General features: G+C 32.5%; 1 protein-coding gene across 5 annotated transcripts in view; it reads left to right on the top strand.

Moving 5' to 3' along the window:
* LOC127723550 (uncharacterized oxidoreductase TM_0325-like) overlaps window positions 1-17,659 on the top strand; it is a 73,665-nt gene extending 56,006 nt beyond the window's left edge. For all 5 annotated transcript variants that reach the window (XM_052230223.1, XM_052230224.1, XM_052230220.1 and 2 more), the window contains exons 2-9: window positions 3,110-3,249; window positions 5,809-5,901; window positions 8,985-9,123; window positions 9,777-9,817; window positions 10,249-10,318; window positions 13,201-13,237; window positions 16,820-16,892; window positions 17,365-17,659. In XM_052230223.1, coding sequence (XP_052086183.1) covers window positions 3,110-3,249; window positions 5,809-5,901; window positions 8,985-9,123; window positions 9,777-9,817; window positions 10,249-10,318; window positions 13,201-13,237; window positions 16,820-16,892; window positions 17,365-17,517 — 746 coding nt within the window. In that variant the 3' untranslated portion in view covers window positions 17,518-17,659. The remainder of the gene's footprint in view (window positions 1-3,109; window positions 3,250-5,808; window positions 5,902-8,984; window positions 9,124-9,776; window positions 9,818-10,248; window positions 10,319-13,200; window positions 13,238-16,819; window positions 16,893-17,364) is intronic.
* The last annotated feature ends 2,386 nt before the right edge of the window (window positions 17,660-20,045 follow it).

The following is a 20,045-nucleotide window of genomic DNA, read 5'->3' as shown; positions in this document are numbered from 1 at the left end:
ACACTAAATATTTCAAACAGACCTTCAAAGTCACTACTTATAGTATATTAGTAAAAAAAACTGTGTTCCCGTGAGAGCACTAACGCGGCTACTTTCGATAAATTTAGTATTTCAAAAGGTCATAACTCTTTAAAAAAAGTCCATTGTCCATCATTATAGAACTTATCTAAGATATTTTTTATATTAACGTAGAGTATAAATTTTGTAAAAAATCTGGCAAAAATTGTACATGTGAGATCGCTGTGGGGCCATCACGGATTATAACTGGTTTTTTTTTATTTAATCGATTTGCCACACATATATGTATAACTTGTTTTAAATGTTGCTGATATTAACGTATAAGTTTCGTAAAAATCTGGTAAGATTTGTACTTGTGAGAGCGCTACCAAGACAGGACGGACAGACACAGGGACGGCCGGACGGACGGACACATTGACGGACGGACGCCCGGTATTCCCCAACAACGTATTACGCAGGGGACAAAAATAAGTGATATTTGCATGTTATATCAACTATTCTAAAATGAAATGCTTTTACATGTAACTATCGAAATTACTGACATGTATATACTAATGCGCAGAGTCAAATTATGTACACATAATGGATGTTAATATTTACCTCTTATGTAAATCTACATGTATGGAAACCTTTATGCAAATACTTACTATGTTAATTTCACTGTGTTTAAATTGAAATTGAAGAATAAACTACAGAACCATTCTTTCTATTTTAATATAATGATAAATCTAACTAATGCAAAAGAGCTTGAAAAAAAATGTGTAAATATAAAATTAATAAAATTTCGCGAAATTCCATGAATGATATTTGCACATGGCGTTCCTAAAGTTTCAGAATCAAATTTTGCAACAATATATTATAGTTAGGACCAGCAAGTTTTCATCAAGGCCCACTAGGAAAATATATATTTTGAGAATTATATAGATGCGATATCTTTGCCTTATACAAAAACAATTCAGTTTGGTTCTTTAAAAAACAATTAGTAGACAAGATGTCCTTTTCCATCATATTGCATACAAACATGGACAAGTTCTTATACAGTTGAAGGTTGATGTATATTTTCTCAGATAGAGTAAGTATGCCCCCGCCGTATCAAAGGGTCATTAAGTTGTACCCTTGTCCGTACGTACGTCTGTTCTAGAGTTATACCCCTTTACAAATAGAAAAAATGCTGAATTTTTCGTTTCCGTTCTTCAACTTAAGTAAGCCTCAACAAAATGTTTTGAAACTCATACACAATGCTTATTACCATAAAATATAAATAACATTTGAATTTTGTTGTTGTCACTTGTACTGCTTTTGAGTTATACCCCTTTACAAATGGAAAAATTGATGATTTTTTTTGTTTCCATTCTCTCTCTTTCGTCTGTCTGACATGGTTCATCTAATACTGACCTCATTTTCTTAGAACATTGATAATGTTAAGTTAATATGATACTTGTATTAAAATCTTTATATAACAGAGTTTCAACAGTAATTCAATAATGAATAATACCAACCAGACATTTCATGGTGCGCATTCTTGATTAGCAGATCTTACATTGTAGTATAGGGTTAAAGTTTTTTAAGGATCACTAATCAGTTTCAAACCAACAATGAGTTTCATTAAACTGTTACTCTAACTTCTTCATAGCCTTTTTGAAAGGGATAGTATCCTTAGCAATTTATTTTTAATTTATTCATTATGATTTGTTTTACTGATAAACATGTTTTGCTCATTGTTGAAGGATGTACGGTGACCTGTGATTGGTAATTTCTATGTCATTTGATCTCTGGTGGAGAATTGTCTCATTGACAATTATAACACATCCTCTATTTTTATATATTGACTTAAATGTTTTTTGGAGTTAAACGTTTTTCTTTTTCACTGAAAATACAGTCTCAGGCACCAAAACGGGTTATGCGTATCCATTATCATTTTTTACAAACTTCTGAGAAATCTTTCATATAAGGTTAATGCTATGGGAGGGGGTGAATATACTGCCCTCAACTATAGAAGTAATGTTGTGCTTAAATTTTTAAAATGCTTAGTTCACAAGAAATCACAATAAGATATCATATTTTTTCAACTAATTTTATAATTTTGCAACAAAAAAAAAATTATGGAATTTTTCAATAAAAAGGGGGGGATGCACCATACTCAGAGTGATTAGTTTTCATTTTATACAAGAATAACTTCATCAATCATGTATTCTCATTTAAAATTAACAAATGTGTGTCAGAATTGCACATGTAAATGGAATGTTTTAGCTTTTTAAGTTTAAAATGTTTGATTATTCCTCTGTTTGGCAATCTAAATTTTGTGAAAGTGGACAATTTTTAACTAAAATTATTTTTTAAAGAAAAAGAAAACACACGACTTTCTTTTTATTCTATGAATATATAGAATGTTGTCTTTCAAAATTTGTCAATGACATGGCATGGTACTGTTGGTCTTGGGAGATAAACAGATTTAAAATTTAGGAGTTTTTGAAATTTTTCATTTTCGAATTTTAACACATTTTTAAATGGTTGCTATGGAAACAAACTATTTAGTTAATTCAAAATTTTAACGTTTTTGAATAGTTTTGGGATTTTGTTGGCAACACTGTAAAAAAACGTGTTGTTTGTATTAATTAACTTTATTTCAATGGTTCTTTAAAATCCCTTATTTTCAATTTTCAATGCTACTTTTGTACATATTTAGGCAAAATTTTGTAAGGATGGTTTCCATGGTAACCAAGGTTCAAAAGGAAACAAAATATAAAGATATTTAAAGAGGGTTCATGAATCGCCCATCAACAGTAACCTGCATGATTCTTACAAAGACAGGTACTTTAACTGTCAATTAATTTGTTGTAGACTTTTTACCCTTGAATTGACACAAAGGTACTCCGTGGATTGTGACATCAGTGAAAATAAGAAAAAAAAACCTCCCTCCTGAAATTATTGTTGTTTTACAACATGCAGAGCTAATTGGCGGATCCCCCTTATTCTTTTTTTTTTTTTTTTTTATTATGTGAACGTTTCATGGTGTTCTGGCAGTTGCAACCCTCAGTTTTAAAAATGGCTGGTTCCACACCTGGATATTGTGTTTATATTGATCTTTCAGGAGCAAGTTCTGGCATAGGAGAAGCCACCGCTATTAAGTTTGCAGAACGAGGTGCCAGATTATTTTTAGTGGCTCTTGAAGAGGACAAATTGCAAAATGTACAACAAAAATGCAAGAAAATGGGTTTAGTGGAAGAAAAAGTAAGCTATTTAAACTTGATGTGATTAAAATTTTCTGCTTATTTATCAAGATCATCATAACAATTTTATAACATGTATACTCAATCTTGTTTTCTAGTGTTACATAGACTAACATTGAAATACCTGGATTGAAGGATGAATAAATTACCGTTTAACGTCCAGTGGCAAATGTTACACGCATACTAGGACGAGAAGATGTCAATGTGTTACGAACATGAACCCTGCTTTGTTCTTTACAGACACGTGCACGTTATGAAATATAGAAACAAGAAGATGTGGTATGATTGCCAATGAGACAAGTCTCAACAAGAGACCAAATGACACAGAAATGAACAACTATAGGTCAACGTACGGCCTTCAACAATGAGCAAGGCCCATACCGTACAGTGCTCGTGAATATATATTACCATACCTGGACATGTTATTCTGAATCCGAGCCGACCGTGCGGTCTGCCGTACGCTTTAATGATGTGTGCTTATTTTTTTATTTGATCATGCCTTAAATAGAACCCTCAAACTCTCGCACTCGAGGCCAGAATGCTACCACGAAATTTCTGTAATTACTCTTTTTTTCATTAAAATACACGTAGGATGAAATATAATAATTGGCATATATATTGTAAAGACATTTGAATGAGGGTTTGGATGGGCTTTACAGAGTAGAGAATAATGAGCCAAATCTACAGCAAAATGGGGGTCTTGATGGGCTTTACAGAATAGAGAATAATGAGCCTAATCTACAGCAAAATGAGGGTCTGGATGGGCTTTACAGAGTAGAGAATTATGAACCAAAACGAATATTCTGCATCACAAAGTGCAGGTATCAATCGTGTATAAAAGTGAAAATAAAAAAAAACATGCGCAGCAGCAGATGAAAATGAAAAGTACATCCGAAAAAAAAATCCTGCTGACCCAATCCCCCCCCCCCCCCTCTCCCCCCCCCCCCCAAAAAAAAAAAAAAAAAAAACGGTATCAAATGATCGTTTCTTTGTCATAAATTACATTGTTTACCAACCCAAGTTTTGTGAAAGTTCTATTTCATAGTTACAAAAATATCAATTCATTCAATATATACTATACATGTATAAACACAGTGTTAAGAATTGTTAGATACTGTATTGTAGAGGTCACTAAGTCTTGATAAATACATTGGTAAAGGGGCATGCATTAGCTGTCAATTTCATGTTCACCGAATTGAGTCAAATTCTCATATTTGATTTATAGTCTAATAAAAGGTATATCGAACTAGAAAAAAAGGTCGATATTGTGTATCCGCATTTCGTGTGTATTTAGGCCAAGACGCCATCTAATTAACCATCGAGGTGACATCCGAAGACTGCCGACGATCATATAACCCGATATAAACATAAATATAGATATACATAGATAGCGAAACGTGCAATTGGATTTTTCTAGGTCTGTTTGATTTCATTTTATAGGTTAAACAAATATGTTAATCATCGTTTTTACCTGTATAAGAATGAGTTTTTGTGGATTGAATCAGTCAACCAAATGGTTTATCCTTGTTTCACTTTCAATGTTGGCATTCTTTTCCATTTGATAGCCGAACACGCCTAGTTCATGCGTAACCCATCTCTAACTAAGGGGTTAAATAGAAGGTCACATGAATACGGTTTTAATGAGGTCGAATTATTCACTTGCAAGTGAATAATTCATCAGCGATGTTTCTTAGCTCATTTTGACAAAATTGAACCAAACTGGCTGCTAAAAGCGAATTATTATTTCACTGTTTCACTTGCATTAATGATTTGATAAAAAAAAAAATCATATTTATTTTTTGTAATGTCTCGTAGATAATGCCCCTTTAACGGAGCCAAGTATATACAAATATCAAATGTTAATTGAATGGTGTAAGAAACCATGTCATGTAGATGTATTAACGAAGTGTCTAATGTATTAATGTATTTGAGCACATTCGTTGAACAAGTTAACAGCGGTAAATGTTAGCTTAGTTTCAGGAAATAGGGTTTTCATGTATCCGAAAATACGTCAGATATTGTTTAAAATGACGAATTAACGTGTTAGCCTATATGTAACACATTGTATATACCCTTGTTCCTTTAGTTAACGCCTTCTTGCTGCGCACCTATTACACGATGAAAGAGGGGTTTCTAGCAGGACTTAATTTATGATATATTATTTTTTTTCTCAAAGTTGGCTTCATATTTTTATGAATGATTTATATTCATTGTAGTTTTACTATTGCGACTTGCAAAATAAATGTGCACAAATGTAAAAAAATCTAATAAAATCTTGTGCGCAATCTAAAAAAAAATGTAAATCCCTAATGCGCCCAAATGTAATGCGCCCGTGAAATTTTGTGCATTCCATTTGTATGGGAATTTTAAATAATAATGGTTGTATTTAATGAGTTATTTTTTTTTTACTCTGGTTGATTTTACAAATTTACCATGTAGTCCTGATTTAGTTTGTGAGTAGATAGGTAGAATTTATCCATATTGAAAATAACCCTTTTTTACTATAAGTACTGATATATTATCCCATTTAATGTAACGCATGATTATATTTTCTTCTTAGATAGGATATTGCAGTGGTGACTTATCTCAATCTGCCTTCAGGGAAGAAATTGTAAGGAAGCTGATACAGAAATTTGGAAGATTGGATATATTGGTTTGTTTTATATAATATATTTTGTGCACCATTATAAAAGACAATATGATGTAAACACCAAAGAAGCAGCGACCCAACAAAACTAAGTCAACATCCAATTAATATTCGGTCCATAGATACAAACAATCATCATTTGTATATGACATAGTGCTAACATTGGAAATGATACCTTTCCAAATTAAAGTTTTTTATGCGGAACGTATCAAAATGTTCCAAAATGTTTATCATTAATCGTCTAGACACAGTTTGAGAGAATACGATTTAGAATTAACATGTAATACATGTAACCAAACTCCTGTCACATAAATAAAAATCTTAATTCCCATCATTTTCAGCGACATACTTTCACTTAGAACAAATTATTGTGATCTCACGGTATGTTTGCAAAGTATTTACAACAATTGGAGGTAGTGTAGGCAAACATTTCTTATTATGATTTATCATTCACGATGTCTTGAACGAATGATACATGATAAAGAAGAATAGGTTAGCTATAGTGCTATAGTAGCATCAGGACCGACAACTTTTGTTTCTCTAAAAGAAAGTCATAATGAGAAATTAAATATTTTGTGTTTTGTGGATTTTAACTATTTCAGAATCTGTATTTACATAGATGCGTTACTATTTATCGGCAAAACGTTCAGGTTTTGGCAATCAAACCAAAAACATACAAGATAGTACAGCGATTCATTTTGCCATACAAAAGCAGTGATAAAGTATCAACTTGATGATAGAAAAATAGACCCAATCCAGTTTTCATTGCAAAACATAACAATAAAACATCTGCTGAAAGTGTAACTGCATCTAGTAAATTTGAGATAAGGACACTATTCTTGTTTTATCAAAACAGATTGCTCTAATAGAATAAGAGAAAAGCATTATTTATTACTTCTATGCAAATAAGATATATGTAGTCCCAAATCTTCGTGGTTACACTACAAAAGTCTAAAAGTCTGAAAAGACCAGTTTTTGTCTAAATTTGCATGAACTTTTACTCGACATTCTCCAAAAGTATGACTTGTGTCTTAATTTTTCTTGACAAATTCTCATTTATATTAAATTTGTATGAAATTTACTCGACATATTCTCGACATTCTGAATATGGTCTTAAAATTTCTTGACAAATTCTTGATATTTGAATACTGTCTTGAAATTTCTCGACATATTCTCGACATTCTTATTTTTTCTCAGTATGGCTTGACATATTCTGAACATTTTGAATTGTGTCTTAAATTTACTTGACAGTTCTGAGTTTTACAAATCATGACCAATATTCATGATATAACTTTAATCTTTATTTCTCTTTATATGATATACTGTTGTTTCAAGTTACACTTCTTTACAACAAAAATAAAAGTTGGGCATGTAAAATAATTGAAAATTTGGGTATATAAATATTTTTACAAATCCAAATATGGCTATGAAATCTAAAGTATAAAATAATTCAAATTTTGGTAGTGTTGATATAAAACAATTTCAATGTGGGTTTTTAAATAATTACAAATTTTGATTCCTAAATCTTATAAATTAAATGATTCAAACCAATCATACTGTAGACATATTTCATTTTTCATTCATAATATTCAATGTTGATATGGTAAATAATTATTATACCAAAATGTGGTTTATATAAATAGCAAATTATGATGATATACAAATCATTCATTTAACAGAAAAAAATTTGTGTAATGTCATCTGTTGGAATATATTAAGTATTACACATGGACAGGATGTTCCCCATAAAATTAAGGTATTCCACACCCCAGAGTACACGCAACTGTCAAATAGAGACCATGCCACTACAAAAAAAGTTTGTTGATAGATGAAAATGAAAATCATCATTTTGATGAAAAAAAAATTGAATTGAAATGGATTTTCTTCATCAAAATTATGAAGTTAATTATTTTAACATAAAAACAAATTGAATAATTCCCAAAGATTAAAAGATAATTATTATCTACTCCAGGAATAATAAAAAAAATGTATTTATAATGGGTCCCATCAATGATTTCTATAGAAATCATCGGTCTTATGAAATGGTTCTCAAACAGACATGCATAATATAAATCTAAACATTTTTTTTCTTTTCAGGAAGGAGTTATCACAAATATTTATTTTTGATAAAAAATTATAAAATTCAACACTCAAATTTGAATAAAAAATGTTTTTGGGTTGTTCTAAAAAATGAATAAGGTTTTTGAATCAAGATGGGAACAAATTCTTTGACCTAAACGAAAGCCCCCCCCCCCCCTCTTTTTTTAGCCACACAAACCCAAAAGATGAATTGTGGGGTCCAAAAGAGATACAAGACACCTATTTTAGTAAAGCAAATTTGACTGGCAGTTTTGCGAACGGCAAAAATCTAAATGCTGTTTGTCAATACCTTCGACTTATATTCCAAGTGAAAACAATTACTTAAATGTTTAATAAAAATAAATCAAAATTAAACTACATGGGGGATTATTCAGGGTATTCCAACTTAGTTGCACCAAAAGGGTATCTTACTATACCAAATTAATCCTTGATTCTTCAAAGTTTAGTTTAGCCATAATAAAAAGGAGTACATAACAGCAATAGAATGTCATAAACAGTGCAGAATAAGTCTGTTCACATTTCAGGCGAAATTTATACTGTTGAGATAGTGTCAAGATATATTTAAGACTGTCAAGAATGTGTCAAGACATATTCAGACATTATTTAGAATGTCAAGAATATGTCGAGACATATTCAGACATTATTAAGAATGTCAAGAATATGTCAAGACAGATCGAGACAAATTTAAGACAGTCAAGAATTGGTCGAGACTAATCCAGACTCTTATCAGATGATACAGGAAGTGTCGAGAAATTTTAAGACAATGTTCATACTGTCAAGACAATTGTCAAGAAAAATCAAGAACCTTATTAGACAAATTCATACTATGTCAAGAATTTTTAAAAATTATTCAGACAAATTAAGAATGTCGAGTAAAAATTCATGCAAATTCAGACAAAAACTGGTCTTTTCAGACTTTTTGACTTTTGTAGTGTTAACGCCACTCAGATATGAGAAGACTTCATCTCATATATGCACATACGTTTCAGGCTGATATTGCAGGCTCTGTTATGTTTTTTAATGTAAGTGAAACTAAGGAAGAGGATTACGACAGATTCGTCAGTGTGAACCAGAAGGCGAAATTGTTTTTGGCACAACTATGCTTGCCATATCTCAAAGAAACAAAAGGTTTGTTAGTATGAGGGAAAACTAAATTCTTTCTGTCACAACTATGCTTGCCTCATCTCAAAGAAAACAAAAGGTTTGTTAGTATGAAGGAAATCTAAATTCTTTCTTACACAACTATGCTTCCCTTATCTCAAAGAAATAAAAGGTTTGTCAGCATAAGAGAAAACTAAATTCTTTCTGTCACAACTATGCTTGCCTCATCTAAAAAACAACAGGTCTGTTGGTATGAGGGGGAAAATATAAGGAATGGTACATTTAATTGAATTTGACTATGAAAAAAGAATATAGGGTTCAGTAAATTTACGTGTTTGCTAATTACCAGGCGGAAGGGAAACTATACAATTGGAGAGACGACGTGACAATGGAATTTGCTAGAACAACTTAAATATTACCAAGGGGAAGCAAACGTCTGAGGCAGAATTAAGTATTGGCGCAATTTCATATTTTCAGGAGAATGCAACAAAAATTGTTAAGATACATTGTAGGGTTACTTTCATGTTCATTGTATCAAAAGTTAAGATGAATATACATTTTTAATAGCAAATATGGAACATCGCATGTATATGTAAACTGTTATGTAAACAAATTCGCCTCTTTTTGATACATACAATCATGAAAAATACTTTTTAAGTAATTAAAAATTTTCAATGTAGGTAATATAATCTACATGTCGAGTATCCAATCCAAAATACCGGTAAGTATGTTTAATTTATAATTTAATAGTTTATGTATTCTTCAAATCTGACCTTATCAAAATAAAAATGAAATCGTACAGTTCCTTTCGAACATCGTGATAATTCAAACGGCACCCAACAACACAACAAAAACATCCGTATGTCAATATACTGTCTTCAACAATAATTTGTATGCAATTGCATGCTGTTTAATTACCATCTGAGCAGGAAAGCAGTTTTCTTGGGAAGTTAACCATATATTTGCACTTAAAAGATAAAAAGAAAACCACAAATGTTTGAAATCATAGAATCTATCATGAAAGCACATTTGGAATGTCTTACATATTTCACTCCTTAGTAACTTCGTTACTTAAATTGTAATTTACATTTGTAATGCAAAATTACTATGTAAAATTGAAATGTAAATAATTTGTTTTTTTATGTTTTTCAGAACCCAGAATTAGTAGTTTACTGCATGGCAAAAGTGGCTATTGATATGCTTACAAAATGTCTAGCCAAAGGTAAAAGATATTTATTATACAGTAATATTTCTAGATGAAAAATTTAAAAGGAATTGCCGGTATCGTCAACCAATCAAAATCATTGTAAAATGTTCTGACTTGTAATTGATTGCATTGACTTTTCCAAAATAAAAAGAATTTTAACAAATTACTTTTGTTGCGGTACAGTGTTTGATTTCATTTTTATCTTTTTTTAGCATCTGTCCATTTTTTTCTAATCTAACGTTTATTTAAATAAGTTGTACAATAATGTTTAAGCATATTCTTCCCCAGTTGTCTGTCCGTACACCAACTAAATGATCCCTTACGATCAGAACCATTGTTGAAACACCCCCCCCCCCCCTTTCTTTCACAAAATGTGTTAAGCTCAATATAAAATTGAGAATGGAAATGGGGAATGTGTCAAAGAGACAACAACCCGACCATAGAACAGACAACGGCAGAAGGTCACCAACAGGTCTTCAATGCAGCGAGAAATTCCCGCACCCGGAGGCGTCCTTCAGCTGGCCCCTAAACAAATATATATACTAGTTCAGTGATAATGAACGCCATACTAAATTCCAAATTGTACACAAGAAACTAAAATTAAAAATAATACAAGACTAACAAAGGCTAGAGGCTCCTGACTTGGGACAGGCGCAAAAATGCGGCGGGGTTAAACATGTTTATGAGATCTCAACCCTCCCCCTATACCTCTAGCCAATGTAGAAAAGTAAACGCATAACAATACGCACATTAAAATTCAGTTCAAGAGAAGTCCGAGTCTGATGTCAGAAGATGTAACCAAAGAAAATAAACAAAATGACAATAATACATAAATAACAACAGACTACTAGCAGTTAACTGACATGCCAGCTCCAGACTTCAATTAAACTGATTGAAAGATTATGTCTTCATCATATGAATATCAGGCACAATCCTTCCCGTTAGGGGTTTAGTATTATACCATCATAACATATATGAGAAGAACATAACCCGTGTCATGCCAACAACTGGTTTTTAAATAATTGTGTTTAGTGCCGATGCAAAGACCTTATAAGTGAATCAATATTAACGCCAAAATATGCAATCTTTAATGACCTGACAACAGTATCGTAACTATATCCCTTCTTAATAAGTCTATTTAAAGGTTTTGTTAGCTTCAGAGGTGAATACTGACATTTTTGTGCTTTATAAAGAATATTTCCATAAAAAATTGGATGTGAAATACCTGAACGTATAAGAAGTCTGCATGTTGAGCTATATTTACGAATGATGTCCTTATACCGATGATAAACTTTAGTAAATGTTTTGACTAGTTTGTGATATCGAAAACCCTGGTGTAATAATTTTTCAGTAATACATAAATTTCTCTCGTTAAAATCTAAAACATTGTTACATACACGAGCGAATCGTACAAGTTGAGATATATAAACACCGTAAGATGGTGACAAGGGAACGTCACCATCTAAAAATGGATAATTAACGATAGGAAATGAAAAATCATCTCTTTTATCATATATTTTAGTATTAAGCTTTCCATTAATGATATAGATATCAAGATCGAGGAAAGGGCAGTGGTCATTGTTAGTATTAGCTTTATTTAAAGTAAGTTCAACAGGATAAATTTCTTTAGTATACATACTGAAGTCGTCATTATTGAGAGCCAAAATATCATCCAAATATCTGAAAGTATTATTAAATTTGTGTATCAGATGTTGTTTCGATGGGTCTTTGCTGATTTTTGTCATAAATTGTAACTCATAGCAATACAAAAAAAGGTCCGCAATAAGTGGTGCACAGTTAGTCCCCATTGGAATTCCGATAACCTGACGATATACGGAATCTCCAAAGCGAACAAAAATGTTATCTAGTAAAAATTCAAGGGCATATATAGTATCAAAGCATGTCCAATTGACATAGTTTTTTTGTTTATTGCTACTAAAAAATGACCTAAAAGAGTTTGAACATATATATTCACATTCTGACTTTTTAAATGCCCATTTAATTAGGTGTGTGAATTTTTTCTTAATGAGAATGTGAGGCAATGTGGTATATAGGGTAGAAAAATCTAAACTTTGAACAGATTCAAAATCACCAATATATGCATGTAATTTATCAAGTACTTCTAACGAGTTCTTGACACTCCAAAGGTAATTAATTCCACTATTTTCGAAGGCCTTATTTGAACAATTTATTATCAGGTTTTTGATTGTACCAAGTGTACTGGTAAGAAGAATAGACAATTTAGTAGTGGAACAATGGCTTGAAGACGAAATAAATCTATATTTGTAAGGTGTTTTGTGTAGCTTCGGAAGCCAATACATAGTTGGGACTTTCATTGTATTTGGTTCTGCTTGTAAAGCGGTAGCTAAAAGTTTATGTTTGTTACAGATGTCGTTTTCTGAAAATGGAGTCAGTTGGAATGTTGGTGAATTGGTGATTTCTTTTTTCAGAACCTCAATGTAAAATTTACGTCAAACAATAATAATATTATTAGCAGCTTTATCGGCCGGGACAAAAACAAATTCCTTGGCTAGTTCTTTTAGTTTATGTTTGATACGAGAAATAGGTTTATTGTGGTTATTGTTAAGAGTAAAATGTTCTTTAAAATGTTGAATACGTATATCAACTATGTTCATTACTGAATTAAAAAAAGAGTCCTAAGATTTTTTGTCAGCTTTTTCCCGTTTTATCCATTTCAAACAGTAAGTATGGAGTGAGTCGTGGATGATATTACGACACTCATTCCAATTAATAATTGACGGGGGACGATATTTAGGTCCTTTACTGAGGAATGATTTTAATAATATACATGTTGAAAACACTGGATCTTATCTAGAAAATATAATAGGCTTAACTTTATCATTGAACAAAATATTGATTAAATAAATTTCTTTCAGAACTAGGTCCTCACGGTGTAAGAGTGAATGCCATCAAGTAAGTTCTAATTAATGGGAAATGTAGTACCTAGAACGTTGTTACCAAGTACCTTGATTTGTTATCAATAAACAGTTGGTCCCTTAACCTTCAGTGACAGATGTAGTATTTACAATTATGTTGATATTTGTCAGTTCAAGTTTGTTTACGTTAATCAGCTGTCGGTATTATAAACTCTATGCATCATCGGATGCAGTGACATGAGTTATGACTTTATCTAAGATTCCCACGATCTGTGTTTCTACTTTAATGTTTGTTATATAAACATTTTTTGCTGTTGATTCTAGTTAGTTTATATTAAACCATGTAACCATAAAGTTGTATGTTTATTCCAAGGTGCCTTGAGCGCGTATACTACACCAGATATTTAAAAATTATGCCAGATATAACCATTAATATCAATGGCATAATTAAACTCCTTAAAAATATAAACCCCCATAAAGCTAGTGGGCCTGATAATATCCCTGCTATTTTCCTTAATAAACTCTCAGAAGAGATATCCCCCTTCCTTGTATTCTTTTTTCAAAAATCCATAAATGATGGAAAAATCCCAGAAGAGTGGAAATAGGCAAATGTTGTGCCAATTTTTAAAAAGGGAGATAAGCATAATGCAATTAACTATAGAACGGTTTCTTTAACGGCTATATGTTGTAAGGTTTTAGAACACGTCTTAACAAGTAACATTAGAAAACATTTAGATTTAAATAATATTTTAAATGATTGCCAACATGGCTTTAGGAGTAAACGTTCCTGTGAAGCACAACTTGTTATCAGCATCCAGGACATAGCCAAATACTTAGCAGAAGGTAATCAAGTTGATGAAATACTTTTAGATTTTTCCAAAGCTTTTGATAAGGTCCCCCATGAAAGGTTAATAACAAAGCTTAATTATTATGGTATACGTGAAAATAACTTACTTTGGATAAAAGATTTTTTGTCAAACAGGCAACAGCAAGTCCTGCTTAACGGTGTTCACTCTTCCAAATTAGCTGTTGACTCTGGTGTTCCTCAGGGCACAGTATTAGGCCCAACTTTATTTTTGTTATTCATAAACGACCTACCTGAGCATGTCTCCTGTAAGGTTCGTCTTTTTGCTGACGACTGTTTACTTTATGAAACATCAAATAATATAAATGAGTCTCAAGCACTCCAAAAAAATCTATCAAAACTTGAAAATTGGGAATCTGAATGGCAAATGAAATTTAATCCTGAAAAATGCTATGTCATAGATATTTCTAAAAAGTCGAAAACTAATTTATTTCAATATAAATAACATAACCATGTACTTGAATCTGTCAAAGACAGCAAGTATCTAGGAGTTACTATAAGCAATGATCTTGATTGGGGGCCCCATATTAATAATATAACTTCAAAGGCAAATAAAACACTAGGATTTTTACGTAGAAACATGAAAAATTGTACACGTAAGGTTAAAAACCTTACGTACACATCACTTGTGCGTCCGACCGTCGAGTACTCCTCACCAGTTTGGGATCCGTACAAACAAAGCCAAATAAACAAAATTGAGCAGATACAGCGTAATGCAGCAAGATATAATTTTAATGACTATAACGATAGATCACCAGGTGCTGTCACTGGTATGTTAAACAAACTAAAATGGGAAAACTTGCAATCCCGTAGAACAAAAGCTAAGATTGTCTTGATTTATAAGATTAATGGGGGGTTGGTCGAAGTCACTAATGACGTCCTGACACAATCTGACAGGCGAACTAGAGGCCTACATAAATTTCGACATATATATACAAATAAAGACTTTTTTAAATCATCTTTTTTCCCAAGTACTATTGCTGTCTGGAACGATCTCCCAGAAACAATTTGCATGTCACCCTCCCTAGAATCCTTCAAAGGTGGTATCTCCACCTTAACATTTGGAGGTTCTAGTCTGGCTAATTAATTAGTGTATGTAAGCCACTGTACATAATGTGAATATGTTTAACATTAAGCTTCAACTAATGTTATTTTAAATTGTAATTGAACTGTGGCAAATATTTTTATCTTATAACAAAATTTTCGACATCCATTTGCATGTACATAGCGCCACAGTTCCGGAATATTCCACACTCCGGCATCGGAGTCTTTCCCGTACCAGGAAGAAGAAGAAGAAAAGAGTATATGTGATTTCAATACACAATGCTTTTGCCATTTGCTTTTAATAGGCAGAGACTACAGTTTGTCTTGTATTGTCCTGCATTCTGCAAAGAAATCTAATCTAAAATTGTATAAATGTCTGTAATTTGAAACAGACAAAAGCTTGAAGTGTATTCAATGGCGAATGGCCGTTGTATGGTGTCTGTCCGTCCGACATGACTAGCGAGCTGGTCTTACAATGTACCTCTTTTTACGGATCAATGAACAACCTTTTAAAGTTTTCATTTAAGTCAGTTTCTCATTTATTATGATTAATAATCCATCGGTACTTGGTCTATAGAATGGTTGTTACAAGTATTAGGTGCACATGACAGCCTGACAGAGGTCAACTGATCTTTGCAAATTGTCTTCCTCGGCACTATATGTAACATTGATTTTATTCTAAAGAGTTTAATACATAACTGGACAAATATTGCTATCGAGTTATGGGACTGCATCATGTCGATAATTATATTTTTGTACAACACGCGACGATGTCATGGTTTTCTCCGAATGCTTATGACGTCTTCACACTAAATCCTTTGAAGATGCAATGATTAGTCTTTAGTCTAAAAAAACATGGTCTATATTTCTTAGTTAACGTTGGTCTATTAATTAGCTTTAAATTACTCCAGTACTTTGGTTCTATGTGTCTTTTGTCATGATGTTAGTTGCATTCAGCTTTATACCGATCTACGGCTCTTTCCAACTGATATTTACGTTTATTCTAATGATGTTCTGTTACCCCAGTGTCCCAGCTCAAACAAACATGTTAACCCCACAACATTCTGAATGCGCCTGGAAGATGAAACCCCCCCCCCCCCCCCCCCCAAGTTTGCAGAAGTTACATTTTTAAGGGAGATAACAAAAGAAAGATATTTAATTTTTTTGTAAATTTATTGAAGTGTTAAAGCGTTGACCGAGGTACATTTTGTATGAAGCGCGAGAGCGCTTTATTCTAAAAATGTGAGCACGGTCAACGCTTTTACAACCCTATAACATTACTAAAAGAAGCATTCAATACTTATAATTACTTTTTTTTTTTTTGCTAGGATCATGAAAACACGATTCTACCAAGTTTTTCTTTATTTACCTGTGCACTTTATAGTGGAAGCTCGTGTCATCATGAATGTTACATTTTCATTTTGTAATGAAGGTTAATTTCAGAATGTTGCGAGATTGCTGTTAGCCAATCAAAATAACGTTATATAATGAAACATACATGTAATGTAATTATTTCAATATGATGACAGTAATTAAATTACTATTATAGCAAATGCCAACTTTTGTCATTCTATTTCTTAGTTTTGTTTCTTTTCTGATAAATGCTTTCTTATATTTAAATATAATCTATTTTAATATTCATTATTCATTTATGTTTACTCAGTTTATCGTACATGTGTTACTTTATTGTATTCTGTTATCAAATTGTAGTCCTGGCTTCATTGATGATACCAATATTCTTCGTAATAGTTCTAGGAAGAATACAGATGAAGACCAAAAGAAGGTATATTGTTCCGTCAATAAATTATGAATAGAGTCGACCTAGGAGTCGATATCGCTGTAATTCACTCTTAAAATAGATATGATTCTTTGTCCAGGTTTTGGATGACTTTTAGTTTGATTTTTTTTTATTTAGCCCTTCAACGTTTGTATTAGGTGTTTGGTTTTTACATATGTTGGCCTTATGTTTCACTGAAGAGACATAAGTTGTCAAAATGTGAATATGGTGTCAGGTGCATTGTAACTAGTACCGTGAATGTTGTTATTGCAATACCCAATGAAAACAATTACCTAAACGGAATTTTGGTGTTTTGTCTTTTTTTGGTCGATATGCAACAAATATTTTAAATTTTGGCTTTCAAAGCATTACGTCTCGAACGTACCTGAAGCAGATTATTTCCGAAATTCATGTCAGCCAATTTCGATATCTTTGCATCTTGTATTTCAATGTCTTAAATTACTTTTTTTCTTTATAGTTTGTAGACAAGTATGCAAAACTAGCACACCTAAAAAGGGTCGGAAAACCAGCAGATGTTGTTTCCCTCTTGCTCTTCTTGGCGTCAGATGAAGCATCGTACATTACCGGGAGTACCAACACTATCGATGGTGGATTTCATTTATATCCTTGAACAATATTCTATCATCTCTGGTCACGATATGATTCAGATTTCAGACTTTTAGTGTAATTAACAACCATACTATATATGGTCTGTATTTTGGCATTCCCTGATTAAAAGATGCATCATTTTTAAAATAAAGTTTGAAATGGGATTTCATGCTATATAGTATTAATTCTATGGTCTTGTTGGCAGACCTTCGAAGATTAAGCCCAACAATTAAAAAAAAAGTAAATGTCGTGGCCTTTTATAGTCGACTATACAGTGTTTAATTCGTTTTACTTATTGATGATGGCCGTACGATTGCCTATAATTGCTTACATTCACTTCATTTGAACTTTGGTGGATAGTTGTCGCATTGGCAATCATACCACATCTCCTCCTTTTACAAAATTAGAATATACAAAAAAAACGACAAAACATCTGTCTTGTCCTCATGGTTAAATCTAAGATTTGTTGCATAATTAATAGCAACGGATTACAGTTAATACAGTGATTAAAAATCACATCACAAAAGTTAACACAAAAACGTGTATCAAGTGGAGTACTTTATATAAGTTATATGGTTTGCTACTAACCCCTCAACTGATCCATAGAGGGTAAGTAAAATTCATAGGATGTGAGGTCAAAGGTTAGTAGTGAACCGTTTAACGAATTTATCGCACACGGGAATTTTCCTGCTAAGTTATGTATAAAAATAAGCAATGAAATACAGTGATGACGTAACCATCAATTGTTACATGTAACATGACGCCATGAATCCCATATGAAATCTACTGAACCCATAGGGGTCACCACGTGACGGCGATATACCAATCATAACGTCATAATGCTTGTTGTAAATTCTTTGCCATGTTAGTTTTTCGTTTATAGCTTTTAGAATAAACCAGATCGTATGTTTCCTCATTTGAATTGTTTCACATTTTGTCATGCTTACTTATTGTTATTGGTTTTGCTCATTGTTGAAGGTCGTACAGTACCATATGAAGACCAAATCGTATTTAGGGGTTCCTTCATGACGAATAACGGTAAAAAAAATCTTGCCAAATGACGTTATCGGTTATTTTTGGCGCATGACGATAAAATGTACATTTTCTTTATGACGATAACAAAATCGACTAATTTTTACGAATCACGTTAAATTCTTTTCGAGAATAACGGTAACAATAATTATTCGAGACCTCTGACGAATCACGATAAGGATATTTTAACGAACCACGATAAAAATTTTCCTTTGATCTTCTAGTGCGTTAACTTCAGTTATTTTCAGAGGAGTGCGTTAACTGAATGATGTTTAAGTTATTGCACTCTCCAGTTCCGCCGTTGACCGCTTGTCATAGAAAAGGCATAGAGTGGTAGGAGCTTAGACCAGTGCAATAATTAATTCTTAGATAAAGTTTATGCACATGCCCAAGCTCCTCCTACTATGTTTTACATATGAGGCTCCGCCTCCTTGGACTTCCCGATGTTCTCTTCTGGTTTTCTTAGTTGTTTGGGCGGGGGAGGCTTTGGAATAAATATCCACGTCATTTGAACTTTGTTGGATAGTTGACTCATTGGCAACCATACCACATCTTCTTATTTTTATATACTTGAGGTGAATAAGCAAAAGCACGTTTCTAACGACGAACATCGACGAGGGGAGGGGGTGGCGGCGGGGGTTGTCCTAAATATTGCAAGTAACACATTGACACTCTATTTCAAGTATCATATTTTGTATGGACTGCAAATGCAATAGTCGTATCTTTGGTAGGCTTAAAATGTTATTTGTTCTCGTACAATGCTCAACTAAACTATTGTACTGAAAATGGACGCCTGCATGTGAACTTTCACAAAATGCAAAACCGTTAGGATAAAAAAAAACACTCCTTTTCTCCTGGAATAAACAAAAACAAAAAAACAAAAAAAAAACAACAAAAAAAATGAAAAAAAAGAAATTTCGCCTTCATTGTCAATAAACAGACATGATACTGTCCTTAATTGAAATTAAAGTTACAATTTGAAAAACTGAGAGCGCCTCCGTGCATAGTTGTTACATCAATCAAACAGTGCTTCTCCTCATTTTTCATTTTATAACCATCATCTGCGCTAGTTTTGTTAGCTCTCACTGATGCCGTGGAGCGGTGACCAGTTCTCGTCATGATTTCTTGTTCATCAATACCTGCATGGTATAGGGCGGTTGCACAAGTGAATTTTCAGGAATGATTCGTTCAGTTCCCTAAAAGTCCACCTTTTTGACATAGCTCGCGCATTAGTCCGTGTAATTTATTCTCTCCTAGTGCTGATTTTCCATTATGACAACGATCTTTCCCATCGATGTTGAGCGGTTTTCGATAAAATGTTCCGGAGCCCACAGCTTTCAAGTACTCTTCATAGTAAGCAATTATGCATCTTGGACCTACAAATCAAATCAAATCAAAAGAGTTTCTTTCCGCTTCCTTCTATTCAAAGAAAATTATTACAGTTGCAGTTATATTCTGCAAAACTTATTGTGTATATTATAACTTCGTATATGAGCTTTTGGTTTGAAAATGATTGAT

The sequence above is a fragment of the Mytilus californianus genome, unplaced genomic scaffold (assembly GCF_021869535.1).
Source record: "Mytilus californianus isolate M0D057914Y unplaced genomic scaffold, xbMytCali1.0.p SCAF_13, whole genome shotgun sequence".
NCBI classification, from domain to species: Eukaryota; Metazoa; Mollusca; class Bivalvia; order Mytilida; family Mytilidae; genus Mytilus; species Mytilus californianus.
The sequence above is the reverse complement of the archived record's forward strand: the minus strand, read 5'-3'. Positions and strand labels throughout refer to the sequence as shown.